General features: G+C 36.8%; 1 protein-coding gene across 26 annotated transcripts in view; it reads right to left on the bottom strand.

The window, feature by feature from the left end:
- Window positions 1-17,638, bottom strand: part of CCDC18 (coiled-coil domain containing 18) — a 98,509-nt gene that overhangs the window by 64,370 nt on the left and 16,501 nt on the right. For 22 of the 26 annotated variants that reach the window (XM_063816662.1, XM_063816652.1, XM_063816720.1 and 19 more), the window contains 5 exons: window positions 11,794-11,890; window positions 8,156-8,277; window positions 6,388-6,679; window positions 2,854-2,978; window positions 1,510-1,670 (listed from right to left, as the gene is read on the bottom strand). In XM_063816662.1, coding sequence (XP_063672732.1) covers window positions 1,510-1,670; window positions 2,854-2,978; window positions 6,388-6,679; window positions 8,156-8,277; window positions 11,794-11,890 — 797 coding nt within the window. The remainder of the gene's footprint in view (window positions 1-1,509; window positions 1,671-2,853; window positions 2,979-6,387; window positions 6,680-8,155; window positions 8,278-11,793; window positions 11,891-17,638) is intronic. The other 4 variants (XM_063816688.1, XM_063816691.1, XM_063816700.1 and 1 more) reach the window with 1 other exon arrangement.

The raw sequence follows: 17,638 nt of genomic DNA on the forward strand, positions 1-17,638 counted from the left end.
CAAGATAGATCATATGCTGGACAATAAACCAAATCTCAAAACACTCTTAAAAATGAAGTCCTATACAGTATGTTCTCTGATCATCATGAATGACACAAAAATATCTGGAAAAACCTCCAAATATTTGGAAATAAAACACACACAGCCTATGAGTCAAAGAGGAAATCACAAGAGATAACTATTTTGAACTGAATGAAAATGAAAATACAACACATTAAAAAAATAGTGGAATACACCCAAAGCACCGCTTAAAGGGAAGTTTCTATCCTTAAATACTTAGATGAGAAAAGAAAAGAGGTCTAAAATCAATAATCTAAACTTTAAGAAAAGTTTTGTGGTTTTTTTGGAAAAAAAAAAAAAAAGAGAGAAAATTAAGCCTAAAAGTTAACTGGGAAAAAGTACAAAGGATCCTGGTGGAGATGTCTTATGTCTTGACTGTGGTGATGGTAACAAGAGTTAAACATTAAAACACAAACACCTGACAAAACGTATCAAACTGTATATTAAAATGGGTGCATCTTAACTGCAGGGGTCCCCAACCCCTGGGCCACGGACTGGTACCAGTCCATGGCCCATTAGGAACCGGGCCACATAGTAGGAGGTGAGTGGCGGGCGAATGAGCAAAGCTTCATCTGTAGTTACACCCACTCCCAATCGCTCGCATTATTGCTGGAGCTCTACCTCCTGTCAGATTAGCGGCAGCATTAGATTCCCATAGGAACACAAACCCTATTATGAACTGCACATGCGCAGGATCTAGACTGCTCACTCCTTATGAGAATCTAATGCCTGATGATCTGTCACTGTCTCCCATGACCCCCAGATGGAACCTTCTAGTTGCAGGAAAACAAGGTCAGGGCTACCACTGATTCTACATTACGATGAGTTGTATAATTATTTCAACATCAATGTGATAATAATATAAATAAATTGCACAATAAATGTCATGCGTTTGAATCATCCTGAAACCAACCCTGACCCCGTCCCTGGTCCATGGAAAAAATGTCTTCCACAAAACCAGTCCCTGGTGCCAAAAAGGTTGGGGACCACTGTTTTATTGGATATCAATTTTACTTCATTAACGAATGATACAAAGTCTAATAATTCTGAAATAACTTTTGCTGTCTTATCAGACCACAACTAGTAACAGATTATCAAGTATGTTTGATAATAGAAACCAAACAGTTGATAAATTTGTTCTTTAAAAACTATCATCTGAGAACACATGGAAACACAGAGGGGAACAACACATACTGGGGTCTATCAGAGGGTGGAGGGTGGAAGGAGGGAGTAGATCAGGAAAAATAATTAAGGGGTACTAGGCTTAATACCTGGGTGATGAAATAATCTGTAAAACAAACCTCCATGACACAAGCTTACCTATGTAACAAATCTGCACATGTATCCCTGAACTTAAATTTAAAAAAAAATTTAAATAAAAGTTTTTTAAAAAAAAACTATCATCCAAAACTCTGAATATAATTTATTAAAATAACTCAATATACTTACCTACTTGATGACCACCTAGCTTTACAGGTTCTGTTTCTAAACTACTTAATTTGCTACTTTCTTGGCTGTCATTACAAGTAATAAGACTCTGAGATAACTGATTTGCAGTCAGGTTTGCATGAAGCTTTTGAATTTCTGCCTCTTTTATTGCAAGCTTAATTCTGGCACAAAAGAAAAGAAGGGAAAAATTATTAGAAAGATTCTATTAAAAAAATCTCATACTGTACTATTTTTCACCTTTCAAGTTGATTTAAAAAATTAGAATTCTAATATTAGTCAACTCTTTAGGCAGGATATGAAAACTCCCATATACCACTGTAGAATTATAAATTGGTTCAGCCACTTTACAAACTTGATGGTATTTAGTAAAATTGAAAATGTACACACTGTATGACCCAGCAATTTCACTGTTAGGAATATATACTACAGAAACTCTCACATATATGTATAAGAAAACATGTATAAGGATGTCCTTTGCAGCACTGTTTGTAACAGAAAACAGAAACAAGATACCTATAAAGGAACAAATAAATTATGACACTGTTATAGGACAGAATCCTATACAGCTATTAAAAGTAATTACACAAATCCATTTGTTAATCTACTCTATCTCAATATGAATGAATTTTTTAAATACTGCTGAGTGAAAAAGCAAAATTGCACACAGTATACAGTACATTTATATTTGTGTACATGTGTGTAAACATACAGAAATGAATAGAGAAATATATATCCAATTCATGATGGTGGATACTTAGGGGAAAAATGGGACTAGTCATAAGGATCAAAGGGCATTATTCATCCTGTAATGTTTTATTTTTTATTTGGAGAAACAGATTTAAAACAAATACCACAAATTTTAAGGAGAATCAATCCTGGTTAAGAAGATTCAATTCTTAGTTGTGGAATCACAGATACCTGTTAAAATATTCTCTGAGCTTTTCTGTATATTTTTTAAATTCCTCAATTAAGGGTCTTTTTTTTTTTTTTTTTTAATGGGAGTCTCACTCTGTTGCTCAGGCTGGAGTGCAGTGGCACTATCTCGGCTCACTGCAACCACCGCCTCCCGGGTTCAAGTGATTCTCCTGCCTCAGCCTCCCAAGTAGTGGGGATTACAGGCGCGTGCCACCACCATGCCTGGCTAATTTTTGTATTTTTAGTAGAGATGAGGTTTCACCATGTTGGTCAGGCTGGTCTCGAACTCCTGACCTCGTGCTCCACCTGCCTCAGCCTCCCAAAGTGTTGGGATTACAGGCATGAGCCACCATGCCCGGCCAATTAAGGGTCTTAATTACCAATAAAAAACATTCTATTTGCTATAACTGCAGAATCTGAAAATTGTACCTCAATTCCGAAATCACCAATTTATTTGCCTCACAGCAGCCAATGCAACGGTCTTCCTTGTTTGAGAAGCTACTCATCTGGTATTTAGAAAGATATGATTTAAAGCCAAATAATTCTCTTTTTAACTGCAAGTTTAAAAACAAACATATGTAAACTTATGTAAATGAGATGCATTTGCTTTTTTATTCAGAACTTCAAATTTTAAAAACTGTATGAATTTAATGGAAACAACTTAATGTCCATCAATAGGAGAATATATAAATACATTAAGAAATATTAAGATAATTGGAAAACTACAATAGTTAAAAGAAATAAACCTGAGTCACATAAATCAGTATGGATACATCTCATAACAATATTGAGTGAAAAACAAATTATAGTGGCAAACAGTATTTTCATAAAAACACTAAGCAACATATATATATTTCTAGATGCATCGATATGTGACAATATTTAAAACATGGACGAGAAGGATACACATGAATTTCAGAATAATTGCCATTTCTGAGGAGAGAGGAAGATAATTGGGATCTGACAAGGTACACAAAGAAGATTTACCTGTAAAATTTTATTCTAAAAAAACGTAGAGTTGATAAGACAATATGTGTCCCAAATTTTACAAATACGGTGCTACACTAGCATATGCACCTTTCTGTATGTTTGGATAATACAGAATTTTAAAAGACAGTTATAAAAAGGATCAAGGTAAGCATTTAATGACTTCTACCTTCAAACTATAACCAAATCACACCTCCTAGAAGTAGAAAAAAATCACATTTTCTAATCGTGTCATTCTTAGCACTACAAGAAACAAACGATCAAGCATACATTACCACATTCAGAATCATATCTCAAATGATTCTTTTTTTAGAGACAGGGTCTCTGTCACCCAGACTGGAGCTTATGATCATAGAGCTCACTGCAGCCTCGAACTCTTGGACTCAAGCAATCCTCCTACCTCAGCTTCTCGAGTAGCTAGGACCACAGGCATGCGCCACCATGCCCAGCTAATTTTTGCATTTTTGTAGAGACAGGGTCTCACTGTATTACCCAGGCTGCTCTTGAACTCTTGCTTCAAGAGTTCCTCTCACCTTGGCCTGCCAAAATGCTGGGATTACAAGCAGGAGCCACTGTGCCTGACCATATATGAAATAATTCTTGATACACAAATGAGAATGCCAAATTAAAATTGTTATCTGTATATGATTACTTTCTAATTTCAAAAGCAAACAGTATATTAAAAATCCAAGCAAATAAACAGCATCCTGGGAAAGCAGATATCAGAGGAGCTAAGATCTTATGTTCTAGTTTAAATTCTACTACTTACCAGTTGGGCAAGTTATTTACTTTCTTGGGTCTAGGTTTCTTCACCAATAAAATAGTATTGAATCAGATGATTTCTGAGATTTTTTTGGTTCATAATTCCACAGTTCATAACAGTTTAACATTGGTAAGTCTACCATCTAGTCTACCATACATTCATATCTGAAACCAACCATAATATATTTACCTATAGTTTCCCCTGATCTTTCCTTCATTTTACACCTATTGATTACAAATTCCTGAATAGGTTTACTTACCTTCTTCTTAATCTCATTTATATATATGGTCACAAATATTACTCAAAGAGAAAAGGTGGTAGACCATTATTATAAAAACATTTTAGGCCAGGCGTGGTGGCTCATGCCTGTAATCCCAGCACTTCGAGAGGCTAAGGCAGGCAGATCACCTGAGGTTGGGAGTTCGAGACCAGCCTGACCAACATGGAGAAACCCTGTCTCTACTAAAAATACAAAATTAGCTGGGCATGGTGGCACATGCCTGTAATCCCAGCTACTCGGGAGGCTGAGGCAGGAGAATCGCTTGAACCCAGGAGGCTGAGGTTGCAGTGTGCCAAGATCTCGCCATTGCACTCCAGCCTGGGCAACAAGAGTGAAACTTCGTTTCAAAAAAAAAAAGGCCGGGCATGGTGGCTCACGCCCATAATCCCAGCAGTTTGGGAGGCCAAGGCAGGGGGATCACGAAGTCAAAAGATCAAGACCATCCTGGCCAACATGGTGTAACCCCGTCCCTACTAAAAATACAAAAATTAGATGGGCATGGTGGTGCGTGCTATAGTTTGAGCTGCTTGGGAGGATAAGGCAGGAAAATCGCTTGAATCCGGGAGGCAGAGGTTGCGATGAGCCGAGATCGCACCACTGCACTCCAGCCTGGCGACAAAGCAAGACTCCATCTCAAAAAAAGAAAAAAAATTTTAAGTTCTATGCCATTCTAATAAGTACATGAAAAGTTGCTCATCATGAGCCATTAAAAAAAATGTAAATTAGGGCCGGGCATGGTGGCTCACGCCTGTAATCCCAGCACTTTGGGAGGCCAAGGCGGGTTGATCATGAGGTCAGGAGTTCGAGACCAGTTTGACCAATGTGGTGAAACCCCGTCCCTTGTGCCTGTAGTCCCAGCTACTCGGGAGGCTGAGGCAGGAGAATTGCTTGAACCTGGGAGCTGGAGGTTGCAGTGAGCTGAGATCATGCCGCTGCACTCCAGCCTGGGCAACAGAGTGAGAGACTCCGTCAAAAAAAAAAACAAAAAAAAAAAAAAAGAAAAACCACAATGTGATACCACTTCACACCCACTAAGATGGTTATAATAAAAGAGACAGACAAGAACAAGTGTTGGCAAGGAAGTAGAGAAACAGGAACCCTCATACATTGCTGGTGAGAATGTAAAATAGTGTAGACATTTTGGAAAACAGTTTGGAATAAATTCACCATATGACCCAAGAATTCTACTCCTAGGTATCTACCCAAGAGAAATGAAAACATGTCCAAAGACTTGTATGCAAACGTTCATAGCAGCATTATTCATAATATCCCAAAGTGGAAACAATCCAAATGTCCATCAGCCAGTGAATGGATAAACAAAATATAACATATCTATATAATGAAATACTATTTAGCAATAAAAAGAAATGAAATACTGATATCACAACATGAATGACTCTCAAAAACATTAAGAATGCAAAAGACCAGGTGCAAAAGAGCACATATTATACGAGTTCATTTATGTGAAATGTCCAGAAAAGACAAATCTACAGATGCAAAAACTATTAGTGTCTTCCTAGGGGTAGAAGTGAGTACAGGGACTAATTATAAATGGGTCCAAAATACCTTTTGGGGATGATAGACATGTTTCAAAGCTGGATCATGGTGATTGTTACAAAACTTATAAATTTACTAAAAATCATAGATTAGTACACTTAAAGCAGGCAAATTTTATGGTATATAAATGATACTTCAACAAAGCTGTTTAAAAAAAATTCTGTGCCATTCTTATATATGGCATCTGAGAAACTGGGAAAAAGTGTAGAATGGTAAGTGCAGGAAAAAAAATAGAGATTAGACAGAAGAGAAATTCATGACTAAAAGTATAGAGAAAAAGAAATTAGAAGCTAATAAAGCAACCACAAAATGATAGTCTTTTCTAAAACACTTTAGTAAAATTCTTCTTTTCCATTACGTAATCACACATACTTACTGGCAACTGGGATATAATCTTTTCCAAACTTCTTAGTTCTACCCTTGAACTTTCAATTTCTTGTTGACATAAATCTAGTCGCTCATTCTGTGCTGCAACACGGACCTTTAATTCTCGGTTTTCATTCATTAAAGAAAATTTGTCTCTAAGTATTTCGTCTTTGTTCTCTAACTCACTCTCTAGCTTCAAAATACTTTGTCTAGATTCAGTTAGTTGTGCCATGACTTCTGAATTTTTCACTGCCATGATCCTTAATTTTTCTTTTCCGTTGTTATTTTCTTCTTTTAACTGCCTATGAAGAAAAGAGAATAAAAATGAAAATAAATATATATGCATTCATTTTAATCATATTTATTTAATCTCACTTTTAAAATTTTTTGAAGCTTAATTCTAAAATAATACCTGCTCACATTTACTAAATACCTACTTTCTGCATGCCAGGCACTCACAACTTTATATGGTTGGCACTATTATTACTTCTTATTTACAGATGAGGTAACTGAGGCACAAAAAGGTTATATAACTTTCCTAGTGTCTCACAGTAAATGGTAGGGAAGGACAGCCCTACTGTCTTAAAAGCATTTCTGCTCCCTGTTTAATTATATAAGACAGGAAATCTAACTTCAAAATCCCTGACATAGCATTTCACATTATCAACAAAGTTTTGGATTCCTAAAACAAGAGAAAAAGTAAACTGGCTCTACATAATTGTACAATCAGCTTAAGAGCCCAGCATCAATGACTTTCTGTTCTTACAAGGATTCTTTTAAGAAATACTGCATCAACAACTCTTAATGGCACACTGGGAGATACTGTGAGGAAAAACTTAGACATTTTAGAGGGTTAGACTCCAAATGTGAAGTTTTAAAAATATCTTAACCAATGTATTTCACTTATATTTGAAATATGAGAATAACTTTTTTGAAAAATATGAAAATAATGACTTAAGAAATCATATCTAATTACAAATACAAGAATTCTTTCATGAAGTATAAAAATTTTAAGTGATAAAGGATTGCATCATAGTGTAATTGGCAGCATCTTTCTTTCTTAAAAGTATATCTTGCAATCGATAACAGATTCTAAAAAATACTCTAGTAAAAAGTATCTTTACTTCCTCCTCCTTGGCAAAAATACTAAACAGACTACCTTAAGGAAAGTATGGCAAAATTAGACAAATCAGTCATTGATTGCTTCCTGCTCCCCCTTTTTTTAAAAATTAACAGTTTGAAGTGATAAAGACTGGTTAATATTAACCTCTGAAAGTTGATGGGTGTTAGTTTTGAGAGGACAACATGATGTACTAAAAGAGAGCATTGGAGTCAGAAGACTTCGATCTTTCAGACCTTCAGTAAATTCTGGCTACTCTCGGGGCTTCTGTTTACTTACAAAATGAGAAGTTCGGACTAGGTAATTTTTTATGATTTGAAAAACACTTTTTTTTTAGAACATCGGATATTATACACATTTTACTAGTGAGTTAATGTGGTTATACATCAAGGACATTATATCTATTAATTTTCTCTAAATATATGCAAAGCAAATATGTTGATCAGTATGTCTCCGTATTTACAAATATTATTAGCATTAACACATTTTACTTCACTTCTAATTCTAACTCTATAGCTAGAAAACAGTTTCAGTCATGAAGCCTATCCTTCTATATAATGTAAGCCTATAATTACAACAATAAAATATTGTGTTTTAAAATGTTTCAGTTTTTTCCATGTCCACACAAAAATCCTTTTTCTACAACAGAATACTGTACCTTAATTTCTCTTTCAGAATTTCAAGTTCACTTTTATATAGACCACACCTTTCTTGTAGCCTTTTATTTTCTTTTTCACAGTTAGTTAGATTTCTCTCTAATATTTCTTCTTCAGCTTGAACCTAAAACAATAATTTAAGTGGACATACTAATGTGGTTGTAAGTTTTAGGTGTTTCAAGCTAAAAATGTCAGTAGTGATTTCAGAAATAAGCAGGAGAGTAGACTAAGAATTTCATACATTTAAGTCCCCAGCCTCGTAGTGAAAAGAAGCAAAGTGAAGTTCCTGGGCAGTAGCAAAGGACAGAGAAAAAGACACTACTACCTGTCCAGAAAACCTGTAACAGATAGGCAATTGCATCAACTGAAGTCAAAAATTCATCTACAGCTGCTGCGTCCGAGTTACTAAAGGTTAATTTCAGTGCAAATGTTCCAGAGAAGTTACTTTTGAAATTTGAACCACAAAATTTACCAACGAAACCACAGCCCAAAATGTAGAACAGAAAAAAGCACCCAAGATACACTGTTGAGAGGAGAAGATTGGGTAGATCTGCCCCAATTCCTTTGTTACCCTGTTACATCCACCTAACTATAGGGCTTTGCTGAGCATTGTTTGCAATTGATAATCCTAAGTGTAAAAAAACAAAACCTGTCTCTTACATTCTTCTCTCCTTCTCCATAAAGTCCTTCTTCTCCCCAAGCATATTCCTCCTACTAGGTCTTCTACCTCCCCTTACTGATCACCTTATTAAAAATCCCTTCTAAGATATTTCATTCCCACAAGGACCCTCTTTAGCTCTCAAAACAGCGTTCTGATTAACTAATTCACACTTAAGATTTCAGTACCCTAAAACTTAAAGTATAATAATAATAAAATTAAAAAAAAAAAGATTTCAGTACCTAGTGAGACCTTAATATTTTACACTGCCAAGTGATACTCACAGTTTTACTGCAAAGGAATGACCACTTTGTAATCAACTGCAGACTTTCTCCTTGATCTCAGTATTTAATATTGTTGGTAACTTCTCCTCTAAAATATTTTATCATGTAGCTGTCATGATAATATTACACTTGACTCTGGCCACTCTTGTTTTCCTTGCTTCCTTTTATTAACTCATCATTCCTGACTGCTCTTTTCTTTCTATATATTCTCTCAAAAGTTTAGCAAATTTCTTGACTTTCCTTATTGCAAATATATTATGAGAAATACTCACCCCAAGTTTCCAAAATCCCTCCTATCCTCCTTACGCTATGAAAATTACTTAAGCAACATCTTAATTTATGAGACCAAAGACATTTAATTCAAAATCGTTCAATTTCCTTCCACCTAAAACTTTTTTCTGTTTTTATCCACTTTTTTCCCATAAAGAAATGTCCTATTTCATTAAAAAAAAGAATCTCACTTCTGCTCTTGGACTATCATCTTGCATATCATTCAGACCCTTGTGCCATCTTTTATTCCTTATAATTCTAGCATCTTCAATCTCCCCCTACTAATATGTTCAGGATACCCTTAGGTGCTTTACCACAGCTTCTTCACCTTAACTTAGCTTCTTTCTACCCTTCCATTCGCTGCCTCTCCCAACCCACCACACACACTTATTTCCTCTTCATCTACCATATGTAAAGAATTGTCTGTTAGCTACCTCTACTCCCTCCCTTTCCATTTCTCCCATTTCAGAGGTTGTGCCTTCTACTTTAATAAGTTGCTCTCTACAAAGTATCCAATGACTCCCTGATTATAAAAACCAATAGCCCTGTCTTGTTCCTCATCTTTCTAGATTTTTTTTTTCTTATTTTTTACAGACAGGGTCTTGCTCTTTCACTCAGGCCTGAGTGCAGTGGCATTATCATGGCTTAATGCAGCCTCTAACTCCTGAGTTCAAGCAATCCTTCTACCTCAGCCTCCTGAGTAGCTGGAATTACAGGCATAAGCCACCACACCTGGTTCAGTCCTCATTCTTCTTGACCAATTTGCAACATCTGGCACTGAAGATCACCACCTTCTTTTTAAAATGTTCTATCACCTTGGCTTTTCTTATTATACTTTCCTGATTCTCTAATTTTTTTAAATCACTTCTCGATATCTTTCAAAAGCTAATCTACCTGTTCTTTATCTCCCAGGGTATCTTTCATCTTGTTCTCATTCTATATGAACTCTGTCAATGTCCAAGGCTTCTACCACTTTAATTCAGTACTGTCAATTCTCAAAACTACAGCCCTAGTACAGATTTGTATGTCTAAATCCAGACCTATAGATACAAAAGCCTACTAGAAACCTATAACTGGATATTCTACAGACATTTCCAAAATAGAACTCATTAACTTTTTTTCCTAAACTGTCTATTTTGATTCATGATGCAATCATCCAGCAGTCACTCAAACCAGCAACCTAAAAATATCCTATATTCTTCTTTCTCATACTGCCCGCTTCTAATGCATTCAAGTGGTCACTAGATCCCACTGATTCCCCAACTTTAACATCCCTCATAACTACCTACTCAGCTCCTTCATCTTCAATATCTCTTGCCTTGTCTTTTAAAGTCTCCTTGACTTGTCTCTCACCTCTCAAATGCATCTTCACATGACATCAGAGTGAGCTTCCTAGAACACAGATTTTGATCATTTTCCCTGTTCAATGATATATCACAATCTTTGAGATAGCCTAGCAGCTCAAGCATTGCCTACTCTGTGAAGCCTTCTTTGGGCCCACCAGAGTTTATTAACCACCGCCACCTTCACCCACCCTACCACACCTACCTCTGATTTCTATATTATACTTATTCCAAATTACTGAAATTATTTGTTTACATACTTGTCAATCTTACTAGACAGTGAGCTCTTTAGGATAGGTATCATGTGTTATGTATCACCGAATCTCCCAGAGACTAGCACAGTACCTGGCATGTAAAAGGAATTTCATAATTGTTTAATAAATGAACACCCATCTTCTTACTCTACCCTTCTAACTAAACATTCCTTCCTCTGCCTTTCTACCTTTCTTGGATCAGAATCATAAACTTCGTCTGCTTTCATTGCTATCTCAAGATGGAAGTCTCCCATATTAGTATCTCTTTACCAGACCTCTCTTTTGAGCTCAATATCTCAATATCCAACTGTGGTGTTCCTCCATACACATTTCATTACCATGTGATATTACTTAAAGATACTAAATGAATATAATAAATGAATGTAATAAACTCACTATTATTTCTATATCAAATCAGTTCAAGGAACCTTCCGAGAGGCAGAAGCAAGCCCCTCTCAGAGTAGCAGACTGAGGGAGACCAGTTGAAAGCTACATAATCTATCTTCATTTTCATTGAAGTGATAAAAATGAATTTCTTTCTTCTACTTCTTTAGCTCCAGTCTCTGTTAACACATTCCATCCTTCTCTGTATTTTGTTCCTTCTCCTCTCTCTACTCTTCCCTCTTTGGATAAAAAAGTTTCTCCTGATAATAAAAGGGTTGGTGAACATCATCCTTAACTAACATTTACAAATTCTTTATTTAAATGATTTTGTAAGATCATAAAAATTACTCTCTGTCTCAACCATAAACATATTTTAATTATTCCTACCTTTATTGTTGGAATATAGACAGTAATACAAAACACTGAATTTGCACAACTGCCTTTTACCTTTTCCAGTTTTTCAGCCACTTTTTTTTTATATTGTTGGAAAGCTTTACTCAGCTCTTCGGCATTATATAGTGCTTCATTCCTTTGTCGTTCAGCTCTAAAATTTAAAAAGAGATAATGAATAAAAGTGAAGAATGCTCTGCATTTGAAGAGTTAAGTTCCAAAGTAATCTTTAATTATAAGGAATAATTGGAGAGAAACAAATTTCTCTGCACTAAAAAGGAGTATTAGGCTTAAAGTATAAAATGAAGAATGTAGATCATACTACAAAAATTTTCTCACTCTATCAATATGAAAAATAAAATATAACACAAAACAATAATAAACATAAATGTCGAAATATATATAAATTCTTATGTGTTGGCAATTTTTTTTTTCCCTATCTGGAAAAGACAGATTAGGGAAATAGCCTGAGGCTGGATGATACATTTTCAAAGGTTAGGTATTACAGAATCAGTCTATTGTCTAGAATATTAAATATACTCAGTAAATTCTGTGACCTTTGCAAAGGTCAAATAAATTTCAAATAGTTATTTCAAAAAATGGTAACTTCTATTGATACCAGATATAAAAATCTAGACAACAAAAAACACAACCACCACCAACCACTGTTTAAGCCGAACCTTGTTGCCTCATCTCTTAGTTCCTTATGCTTCTTGCAATGAAATGAAAATTTGGGGCACAATACATTGAGAATATTTGGTCAATATCACTCTCACACCTAAAAATATTTTAATATTTAAACCTATTCCCATCATATTCTTTCTAATGTAAGTGAGGTTAGTGACCCTCCTCTTATCCAGGGTGAATTACTCTATTTATAGTCTAGATCTCAACTCTTAACCCTTCAGAAATACACTCTAGCTTCTGTATTTTCATTCTCTCTGTTGGTTATTTTGCCACAAGTATAAACAAGTTCAAGTAAAAGTACTCCTAACTTTCTGAGTCTATGTGGTTAAGTACGTCTATTTGACTCCAAAGTTTCAGATAAAGGAAAGTAAGGACAACAAAGGACTTCTCTGAAAATCTGTAGGAATATAATCAATTCCTGAGTGTGCACAGGTACTGTTCAGATCAAAGGATACCTGTATTTCTCACTTAAACAAACAAAAACCTTCCCACGTATTGTGCTTTCGTCTATTATCCTTCTTTTCAAGCCAGACTTATCCGCTTTACACTTATCTACTCTTCCTCACTTCCAATTTGTAAAAAGTAATGACATATTTCAGCCACATCAAAAAGTCTGGATAAATATTACCATGTACTCCCAATCACGTTTTAATGAATCTTCACTCTTTGTCTGAAAAGGCTACAGAAGACAAACAAAATATTACAAATAAAGTTGAGGTCCTTATGTGTCCCTTCCAAATCCCATTCCCCTGACTTCTTCCAACAGAGGTAACCCTATCCTGATTTTGGTGTTTTTTATTTTGTACATTCATGTTAACCTACACCCACAAATAGTATATATCACAGTTCATCTATTCTAAGAGACACATTGTTTTCACTTTTTGTTGTGTGTGTGGGGTCTTGCTATTTTGCCCGGGCTGGTCTTGAATTCCTGGCCTCAAGTAATACTCGCACTTTGGCCTCCCCAAGTGCTTGGATTACTGGAGTGAGTCACTGTGTCCAGCCTGTTCTCGCTTTTTTTTTTTTTAAATAATCTCCTATAGTCTTACCATGTTTTCACATTTTTAACATCTCTAAAATTGTTATGTGCTGGGTGTGGTGGTTCACGCCTGTATTCCAAACAGTTTAGAAGGCTGAGCCAGGAGGATTGCTTGAAGCCAGATGTTAGAGACCAGCCTGGGAAACGTAGTGAGATCGTCTCTACAAAAAGTTAACTGGGCATGGTGGTGCACACCTGTAGTCCCAGCTACTCTAGAGGCTGAGGCAGGAGGATCCCTTGAACGCAGGGGTTTGAGGCTGCAGTGAGCCATGATCGCAACACTGCATTCTAGCCTGGGTGACAGAGCAAGACCCTATCTCTAAAAAAAAATAAAATAAAATAAGACAGTTCCAGGTGGGGGTCTGTAAAGTGCAGCAGCCACGGCCAGCTACCTCATGCTCAACAACAGCACCTAGATGCTCATACTGGGGCTGGGCACCTGCAAGTCCCCCTTGGGCCAGGTAACTGAAGCTGTGAAGGTGGCAATTGACATCGGGTACTGCTGCATTGACTGTGTCCACATGTACCAGAATGCAAATGAGGTGGGGGTAGCCATTCAGAGGAGCTACCCACTGTGGGTCTCCTCTGAGCTGTTCTGTCGCTCAACAGAGCTTCTCTTGCTCACCCTCCACTTGTTTGCTTACCTCATTCTTCCTGGATGCAGGACAAGAACTCAGGACCCACTGAATGGTGGGACTTAAAATGCTGTAACACAAATGGCTGAAACACACCCCTTGCTCACTACGTTGCAGGCAACAAGAAGAAAAGACAAGAGAAGGAGAGAAGAGCTACAGCCCTTCAGGGGAGCCCAGACCTATCAGCTTCCCGAGCCAGGGCTGTGACACCCTCTTTAGGGCTCTGTGGTTCCTGGTGTCTCCAAGCTTCCAGTTCCGTGGTGTGACACCACGTTCCCTGGTGTCAGCCACAGAAGCTGCTTATGCTATACCTGGTCCAGCCACAGCCTCACAGGGAGCTGGCGCCCGTGCTGGCGCCTGGAGCTGCTCACACCACCACAGCCGGCATGCCTGGCTATGTATAGTGGCTGGACCCTATGGTCGTTCACACACCCCTTGCCATTCTGCACCTAGCTCACCCTTGGCAGGTGTGGGATCCAGGGTGGTAGCACGAGCCAAGCGCAGCCTGCCAGGCTGAGTGGGCAGAATGAGCCCACTGGGCCAGAGTAAAACTCGGGCAAAGGTGCCACTGGCCACAGAGGTTTCTGGCTCGTGAAGCAACACCCCAAGGATCCCAAAACAGCATATTGTGCCCCTCCTACTTCTAGAAATCTGTAAGTATAAAAATTTCTTTCTCCATGTCAGTCCTGTGTCTGTATCTTACCATACCTGATTAAAACAAACCCCAAATACATTTTAAAACATGCATTAAAGCCAGGCACAGTGGCTCATGCCTATAATACTTGCACTTTAGGAGGCCAAAGCAAGAGGACCACTTGAACCCAGGAGTTCAAGACCAGCCTGGGCAACACAGTGAGACCCATGTGTAAAAAAAATTTAAAAATTAGTCGGGTGTGGTGGGGCAAGCCTGTAGTCCTAACTATCTGCGAGCCTGAAGTGGGAGGATCACTTGAGCCCAGTAGTTGGGAGCTACTGTGAGCCATGACCACAGCATTGCACTCCAGCCTGGGTAACAAAGCAATACCATATTTCTTTAAAAAAAAATTAAGACTACACATATCTTCTGTAGATTTTTTCTTATAGTTTTTCTTATTTGATTTTAATTTTTTATCGAGTAAAGTACAGAAATCCTAAATGAGAGAAGTTTATAATAATGTGTATACTTACTTAACTACTAACCCAATCAAATAGAGAACACTTCCAGCACCCCTATGTACCTTCCCAGTGAATATTCTTTACCCCAAAAAGGTAAGCACCATTTGGACTTTTAACAACATATGTTAATTTTGCCTATCCTTGATTTGCTATGGAATTATACAGTATTCTACTGTGTCTGGCTTCTTCTGCTGAGCATTATATGTGTGATAATAATCCATGTTGTTACATAGTTGTAGTTGGTCTTTTTTACTGATGTGTATAATTATGTGAACATACCACAGTTTATAGATTACACTGTTGATGAACATTTAGCAATGAATAAAATTACTTTAACATTCTTGTACATGTCTTTTAATACAGGGACTAAGTTTTGTTGAAATGAATGCTGGATCATAAGGCAGGCTTATGTTTACCTTTAGCAGCTACTGACAAACAGTTTTCCAAAGTGGTTCTACCAATTTACACTTCCATTAGAAATGCAGGAGAGTGGGCCAGGTGCGGTGGCTCACGCCTGTAATCCCAGCACTTTGGGAGGCCAAGGCGGGCGGATCACGAGGTCAGGAGATTGAGATCATCCTGGCTAACACGGAGAAACCCCGTCTCTACTAAAAATACAAAAAATTAGCCAGGCGTGGTGGTGGGCGCCTGTAGTCCCAGCTACTAGAGAGGCTGAGGCAAGAGAATGGCATGAACCCGGGAGGTGGAGCTTGCAGTGAGCCGAGATCGCGCCACTGCACTCCAGCCTGGGCGACAGAGCGAGACTCTGTCTCAAAAAAAAAAAAAAAAAGAAAAGAAAAGAAATGCAGGAGAGTTTCAATTCCACATCCTTGCCATAACTTGTTTTTGAGAGTCTTTTCCATTTTAGTCATCATGGGCTGTAGTGGGCCTGATGTTTCCTTTCCTTTTGTCACCATTGTTTTGACTAGTTTAGTTATTTGTGGGCAGATTTTTAATTACTGATTTGATATCCCTAATAGCTATATATATACACACACACATCTATATGTATACATACACACACACACACCTATATGTATACACACACACACACACACACACACACACACATATATATTTATTCAGGTTTTCCATTTATTTTAAAGTTAGTTTTGTTAAATTATATTTTGCTGAGAATTTTATTTAGTCTAAGTTTTCAAATGTATCATCTTTAAAATGATTCAGTTATTGGCCTTATTTCTTATATATTTCTTATTGCTTACCGATTTATAGCTAAATCTGTAATTTGGGAGTCCCTTGCCAATCCCAACACTTGTGCCTTTTCTCCTTTATTAATCTTGTCTGATGCCCATTTTCTTGTTCATTGTGAAAATAACCACATTTAGGTTTTGGTAATCCTTTATATTGTTTCACTGTTTTCTATTCATCCATTTCATCCTTATCTTTATTATTTCCTTACTTCTATTTTCTTTTGATGTTCATTCTTTCTTCTGATGTCCTCCTTTTCCTGACCACACAATTGTCTATTTCAGTTCATTAATTTTCAGTCATGATATAATACATGTATATAAGGTTAAATTTTTTCCTCTAAGAGTGTCTTTAGATACAGCCTATATGCAGTGATGTGTATTTTTTATATCACTCAGTTCTAAAGGTTTTCTAATTTATTCAATGGTCAATGAACACCAGTAGGTCAATGAACACCAGTAGGTCAATGAACACCAGCAAGCCTGGTTTTACATTTCCAAACATACAGGATTTCAAGGAGTTATATTCTAACTTAACTGAACTGTGGTTGCAGAAGATAATACATACGACATCAATCTTTTGGAATTTGTTCAAATTCATGCTTTCTGGCATAGTGAGGTAACAGATTACATCTGCTTGAAAGAATGTCAATTTCAAACTGTTGACTACATGGTTCCATATACACATCCATTAGATCAAGAATATTAATTGTCTTATTCAACACTTCAAGCCTTAATTTTTTGTTACTTAATTTAACAATTCCTGATAAACGTATAAAGAATTTTCCCCATATGACTACAGATTTGTTCTTTTCTCCTTGAAATTGTGTTACTTTTCTTATGTATTTTGGGACTAAATTATTAGATACATATAAATTTAGAGTCTTTATATCTTGCTGGTTTAGAGTCTTTATATCTTCTTGGTTAAGTGTTAAACATTATATGAGTCATTTTAATGTTGGTAATGCTTGTTGCACTGAAGTCTATTCTGTGTGATCCTAATATAGTAATATCAACTTTGCTTTGGTGAGTTATTTATCTGAAACATTTCTTTCCATTCTTTTTTTCTCTTTTTTGAGACACAATCTTCCTCTGTCACTCAGGCTGGAGTGCAATGGCACAATCTTGGCTCACTGTAATCTCCGCCTCCTAGGCTCAAGCAATCCCTTTCACCTTAA

Source organism: Pan troglodytes, chromosome 1 (genome assembly GCF_028858775.2).
Source record: "Pan troglodytes isolate AG18354 chromosome 1, NHGRI_mPanTro3-v2.0_pri, whole genome shotgun sequence".
Taxonomy (NCBI): domain Eukaryota; kingdom Metazoa; phylum Chordata; class Mammalia; order Primates; family Hominidae; genus Pan; species Pan troglodytes.